Genomic DNA, 6,738 nt, shown 5'->3' with positions numbered 1-6,738 from the left:
TGTGAGGACACGCAAAGAAAGGCAGCATCCTCACTGCTCATTTTACAAATATGTGACAATTGGAAAACCAGCCACGTGTTCAGAAATGTGTTTCCGATTTCTACAGATACATACTGGGGCTTACTTGTACGCTGAGTTGTACCAGCGAATTTCTGCACTGAGGCAGGGCACCTGGAGGGGCTTCCCAGGTGTTGGCTCTGGTTTAATTCCAAGTTACTTGTCATTTGGCTCTGAATTATCTGGGGCAGAGAACAGGCTGTGCAGAACTGTACAGCATTTATCTCTTTGGGTCCTCTAAATATCAGTAAATAAATAATAATGATGATAGTCTAATCTAACTTGAGTATTTGTATGGCCGTCTTCATTTCAGAAGGGTGCAAAAAGTCAGGTTTGTTCAGCTCATCATTTTTTTTTCTCAATGGCAGCTTGTGTTGACATACATTTTTGTAATTCACTAACTATGGTCTTTTTTTTAAGATTGATGACAGTGGTCTGTCATGTTAAGACAATGGAAAATTAGGAGGTTTTTATGTTCTGTAGGTTAATGGAAGAAAAATTTTGGAGTATTTGTTGTAAAATCTTCAGTGTTCCCTGCATACAAGTTAAAGATATTCAGTCAATTTATACTAAAATTAGCCTATTGGAAAGCCCATTTTTCTACCTGTCAGAGTTGCTACCTGTTGGGCTTTTTTTAAGTTTATGAACGTGTTTGGCAGCATCAGTTTAGTCAAACACTACTGTGAAATCGGTCTAGAAAATACTCTGGGTGTTGAACTAAGGGCAGTTTTACTTTGTTTCTTCTTCAGCTGCTGAAAATGTTCTCGAGGTTTAAAATTATTTTTCTGTATTTCCAAGTAGAAGGTAGTAATACAGCTCTTCTTGTTAACAGGCTGTTGACAAAGTCTTAGTAATCGTGACCGTGTCACATAAATTAACTAATATGCCTGTTTATTTTTTTTTTCTGCTCAGTATTTACATTTTTATTTCCATGGCCATAAAATGATTTGCATTTTTAAGTCTGAATTTAATTGCCTAGTCATCTGCTGTTAATTTGGTAAATTCCACTAATAGAAAATAATTTTGCCTGGTTTAAGGAATCTGCAAAGTCAGTTCTGCAAAGCTGCATGGTCTGTTCACTGCTTTGTTCAGTTCTCTGCTTAGCATCAGTGTTTTCTTAATCGTAATTTATTTTTGGCAATAAAAAGCTCTTCTGTTTTAAGTCCATCCCAAATGTATTGCCAAGCTTTGTCAGTCACTACAAAATACCACTTTTTGGGGTTTCTTAGAACCTCTTACGTTATTAGTCTTAACATCTTAATTATGTTTTTGTGTGTATAATAGAATTTGTCAGGACCTAATTTAAATATTTTCCATCCTTGCCTGGGAGTAGGAATATTTGTGCAACTGAAAGTGAATGCTCTGTATAGAGGGTTGTCTATTTTAAGGGAAACGTTTGCCAGAAAAAAAAAAGATGGAGCAGGCGCAGAGATCACTCAGTAAAATATTCAAGGGATTCGAGGCTCTGGGACTGTTAGGAGGCTCAGTATGTTGTGGAAGTGATGTGTACAGTCTTCGAAGGAAAGTTTGACATCATTTCCCTAGCGATATCTAGCTGCTGGCTGCTTTCCGGAATATTTTAGCAGGCAAAGAGGCACAAGCCTTTTTTTCTAATTATTTTTTCCAGTGCTGCCTTTTATCTGGGGGAAAAAAAAAAGTCCTTTAAATTATAAAAGGAGTTTGAGAAAATGGAAGGAATAAAGGTTTAAAAATAGGCATGAAGCTTTTGAAATGCTTCCTGCTGCATGTTTATACATTGCTTAAAAAAATTAAATAACAGCAGTAATTCAGGCACAGCAAAGTGGGATCATTGTGTGGATTTAAGGTAGCCAAACTAATCACGTAAGCTAATGTTAGTCTTCTGTTGTGGTGACGCTGCTGCTCTCTGTGGAAAGCTTCATTATCATTTAAGCATCATTTCTTTTACTTTTCAAATGTTCGTGTATTATCACAGTGGAAGATCATTTAGCTAGCTGTCTTGATTCTTGATCTGGCAAACTTGCTGTTTAAAGCACGTTTCTATTTTTTGGTTATTTAAGTCTTAATGACATGAGAGCTGGCAATGTGGAGAAGGAAATAAGTAACCAATTGGTTTCAAATGTTCGTGTATTATCACAGTGGAAGATCATTTAGCTAGCTGTCTTGATTCTTGATCTGGCAAACTTGCTGTTTAAGGCACGTTTCTATTTTTTGGTTATTTAAGTCTTAATGACATGAGAGCTGGCAATGTGGAGAAGGAAATAAGTAACCAATTGGAGAAAATAAATAACCAATTGGCAAATCTCACAACTGTTACTTGAAAAGGCACCTTTTTCCCTTTTCTCCTCTTGCACAGAGAATCCCCAGCCGTGATGTCTCACGTCGTAAAGCTTATCGATCTCACGTAATATTTTTGTTGTGTGGCTCACCAAAATCAGTATGCTGAGATCCTACTGTGGGAGCAGCCATCCCTTCATATCTTGTAATATTGTTTAATTTTTCTTTCTCGTCCATAATTTTCCAGTGCTGCTTATAGTATTAGTCTGTAAATTAGCCATTTGTAGTTACGGGCTTCGGGTGCCTGCAGTATGCATCGCACACTGCTAGAATGCATTTCAGATAGACAGTGAGCAGTGAACAGAAGGAGAGCTGGGTTGAAGTCTCTGAAACATTTAGATTTGCCCCTTCTCTTAGCAGCTGTCTCGCGATAAAGTTATGCTAAGAGGGCAGGGAGGAGACAAGGTACGGTTAAACTCTCAAAAAAATAGTGGAATGATGGGTAAATGAACCGCTAATGTTTTTGCTCACTTTTCCCTCTTTAGCTATGACAGGGGATCCACGTTCAACGTATTTGTGGGAAAAGGTCAACTTATTGCTGGGATGGACAAAGCTCTGGTCGGCATGTGCGTGAACGAGCGGCGGTTCGTGAAAATTCCCCCCAAGCTCGCCTATGGAAGTGAAGGCGTCTGTAAGTACAGCACCGGGCCAGTGAAAAGCTGGTTGTGCAAATGAATTAGCAGAGCAGATAGAAAATGGAGTCACAGAAGAGAAGGGTAGAAATTGCAAGTAGTGAATTTCAGAGAGGTTTTCCCCTGCTCAGGCGTGTTTGTTAAGCCTATAGCCTAGCTAATCGCTCCAGGCTCCCTCTGCATGTGGAAGGAAGAGCTGTTGACTGTGGAGGACTTTCAGCAAACAAACCTTGCTACTAAAGTTAACTATTTCTGTATACCGACCTTGCCGTTAAATAGTTACTGTGTTTTGGCATTGCAGTGCTGCACAAGGTCTTGTCAGTGCCAAAAGCAGCTTTGTTCTGCAGACTCAGAGCAACAAATGCTAAATCAAACACAGTTTGCCTGATGGACATATTTAATAACAGTTCATGTTGCCAGATTCTCCCCCCCAACTTATGTAGCTGCAACAGTGACAAAGGGACAGGGGGATATAAGCAAAAAGAGGCGTTAAGTTGTACATCATGGATTTTATTTAGGGAATGCGTAGATTGGTTCCCTTTTCGCTGACGTCCTGTAGAAAAAGGGAAATAAAACTGGTTGTGTTGTTTGGTTTTGCAGCTGGTGTGATACCCCCCAATGCTGTGCTCCATTTCGATGTGCTTCTCATCGATCTCTGGAACTCGGAGGACGAAGTGCAGGTTCAGACTTACTTCAAACCTGAGAAGTGTCCTCGGACAGTCCAGGTGTCTGACTTTGTACGATACCATTACAATGGAACGTTCTTAGATGGGACCCTGTTTGATTCAAGGTACGCAGCTGGGTTGTGTGTCTTTGTGTCTTTTAATAAGTATCTGATGTAACTTTAAACCGTCACTTCCTCCCCCTTCACTGGTATAACAATTAATGCTAATTGCCCAGAAAGGCAAGAAATGAAAGCTAGCTTCATGTAAGTGTCAGTAATTTATTCAGGGATTACGAGACAGCAGTACTGACTCAAACCAATAAAGCAGTACATTATTTCAGCATGAGCATTACCAGCCCAGATCCTCTCTTTTTTAAAATTTCATTCCCTCTATCTATATTACTATTTATTGCAGTCAGCTAATAGTTTTTATAATCACTGCAGTATAGCTATTCAAGTTAGGTACAAGCTTTATAAACTAAGCAGAGTTCGTGATGAAATTGAGCTACTAACACTTTCATACTGAGATTTTAAGTTTACAGCACGTGCACTTCATTAAAGTTCTGTGGAAAATGATGCTTTAATTACAGCTGCCATTATGTTTGTGAGCCACTTTTCAAAACCTCTGTTAGGATCCTGAAATAGCGAAGCACTCTGGAAAACACTACCCAGCCAGCCCTTGGTAAATCAAGGAGCAGTATTTTTGGAGCAGCAGGTTGTGAGTTATATGTTGTGCATTGCGTGTGGCTTTTGGAGATTAATATTGTTCTTTCCTGTGGCTGTCTGACATTCGGTTGTGGGTTTGGGGTATTTTTTTCATTTTTAGCCATAATCGGATGCGAACTTATGATACCTATGTGGGAATTGGATGGCTGATTCCTGGTATGGACCAGGGTCTCTTGGGAATGTGCGTAGGAGAGAAGCGCATTATCACAATACCACCTTTCCTGGCATATGGAGAAGAAGGAGATGGTAAAAGTGTTTTTGTTTTTTTTTTTTAATCCAAGTCATCCATATTTTAAAACAAACTTGTACTTTGTGTATTTTAAATTTATGGGCGGCATTATTACCCATTTCAGACAGATGGAACAAAGTGATGGAAAGAGAGGTTCAAAATGTGTTATGTACAGGATTGGACTGATTAGAAACTAAAAGATTTTTTTAAAAATTTAACCAGTAGGTTGCTTAACAGACATATTGTTGATACAATTGTAATCTTTATATACTGAAATTTGTTTCATTCAGAGAATATAATCTGTGATTAATACCTAGTGGCTCCAAAAACTGGAAGTCAGATGACTGCATAGTTCTTTCAATGACTGCCACAGAGAGCAGAAAACTTCTGAAAAAAGATAAATGTATTTTTAGTTCCAGTTTTGTTCTTTTTTTTGCAACCAATGCCCTAGTAATACCTACAAGATGGATTAATTGTCCTATGAGACTGTATGCAGCCTGCAGGTCATACATAGAGGTCCCCATGTTAAATGAGCGGCCAGTTAGGTATAGTTTGGAACGCTTCCTTAAATTCTTTCTCTGCTCTAATGTTTAAGAATGTGCCTGTGGTGTACAAGGTTTCGTACCCCTTCCATGACTTCACTACCATTAACTGCAATAGCCATCTCCATGGATAACAAAACTTTGTGGAGATATGTTTTAAAATTTTGCCAAGATCTTGAGCTCAGTGGTTCTCAAAGCAACCCACGCTATAATTTGTGTATTGATGGAAAGGTACCTTTTCACCGAGATACTCAATTTACCCTTTTTCAACTTCCCTCATGCGATCTCCTGTTTTGATATTAACAGGATGGGAAGAGCGGATGTACCAAATTTGTATTCTGATGGTTATTTTATAAACTTTTATGAAGTGTGTTGGAAATACTGGTAGACTAAACCATGTAGCTCAGATGGAGCTGGTGTATATTGACTAAGATGGATGTTGCTGAAGGGGCTGCTGGTTTTGGTGAGGCAGTGCCATCACAACAGGAACAGAAGGAAATAATTGAGTTGGAGAATTAAGTGACAAACCCACACGTGAAACAAAAAATGACTGACTAGAGGCAGATTACTCTAATTTATTTTGGGAGGGGAGGTGCCTGATATTTGGCAGTAGGTTACTTTTCTTCAGCAAACATGTTTAAGCTGCTTCTAGAACATCTGCTCTTTCTTACCAATTTTCTGCTCTAACACTTTTGTAGGTAAGGAGATCCCTGGGCAAGCTTCTCTCGTCTTTGATGTGGTTTTGCTAGATCTCCATAACCCCAAAGATGGTATTACTATTGAGAACCAGCATGTGCCTGAATCTTGCGAGCGGAGAAGCCAGACAGGAGACTTTCTCCGATACCATTACAATGGCACACTTTTGGATGGCACATTGTTTGATTCCAGGTAACCGAACCACTCAGCCCTACAGATCCCATTTCCAGTTTGGCTCGTCTGTCTTGTCCATAATATACCCAAATACAATTCTTTGCTTTTCCTTCCTTTTTGAAATTTGTGAGTGGAGTTGGAGTCTTCTTAAAAAACTCCTAGAAACCTTTCTGGTATGGGAAGGAAGACAAAGACCTATTTTGTATTATGACAGTATCACAGACGCCATCTAGGGGTGGTGATCCACCTGGTGAAGCTACATATGCTTTAGACATGCGTGCCTGAAAACTCTTTGCTGCAGAGTCTATATGCCAAATAGGTAATACTCCTGAAGAGAGAGAGAAAATAAATATGATTCCCATTTTATGTCCTGAGAATTGTGAATCAGTGAGCTAGTGGCTAGTTTGAGGTTAACCTCAGGACAGCCTTTCCCTTTGTACTTGAAAGCTGTTTGCATTTTGAAGGCTAATGTCTTTCAAGACTGAATTCAGCAATGGGGTTTCTGTGAAGGAAGAGGGATTGCTGTCACTTCAGATTCAAAGCTCTCTGGGCACATGAGCCTCATGTACAGAATTATATGATGAATAGAATCATAGAATCATAGAATAGTTTCGGTTGGAAGGGACTTCTAAAGGTCATCTAGTCCAACCCCCCTGCCATGGGCAGGGACATCTTCAACTAGATCAGGTTGCTCAGAGCCCT

The 6,738-nt window shown here is 39.4% G+C and overlaps 1 protein-coding gene across 2 annotated transcripts in view; it reads left to right on the top strand.

Moving 5' to 3' along the window:
- Positions 1-2,862: 2,862 nt before the first annotated feature.
- FKBP9 (FK506 binding protein 9) overlaps positions 2,863-6,738 on the top strand; it is a 15,823-nt gene continuing 11,947 nt past the window's right edge. For both annotated transcript variants that reach the window (XR_657294.1, XM_009273477.1), the window contains exons 1-4: positions 2,863-3,004; positions 3,606-3,795; positions 4,496-4,641; positions 5,865-6,054. Coding sequence is in view for 1 of the 2 variants with exons in the window: in XM_009273477.1 (XP_009271752.1) it covers positions 2,917-3,004; positions 3,606-3,795; positions 4,496-4,641; positions 5,865-6,054 (614 nt within the window). In the remaining variant the exon portion in view is untranslated. The remainder of the gene's footprint in view (positions 3,005-3,605; positions 3,796-4,495; positions 4,642-5,864; positions 6,055-6,738) is intronic.

Source organism: Aptenodytes forsteri, unplaced genomic scaffold (genome assembly GCF_000699145.1).
Source record: "Aptenodytes forsteri isolate BGI_AS27 unplaced genomic scaffold, ASM69914v1 Scaffold270, whole genome shotgun sequence".
NCBI classification, from domain to species: domain Eukaryota; kingdom Metazoa; phylum Chordata; class Aves; order Sphenisciformes; family Spheniscidae; genus Aptenodytes; species Aptenodytes forsteri.
This window is presented reverse-complemented; position numbering and strand designations above follow the sequence as displayed.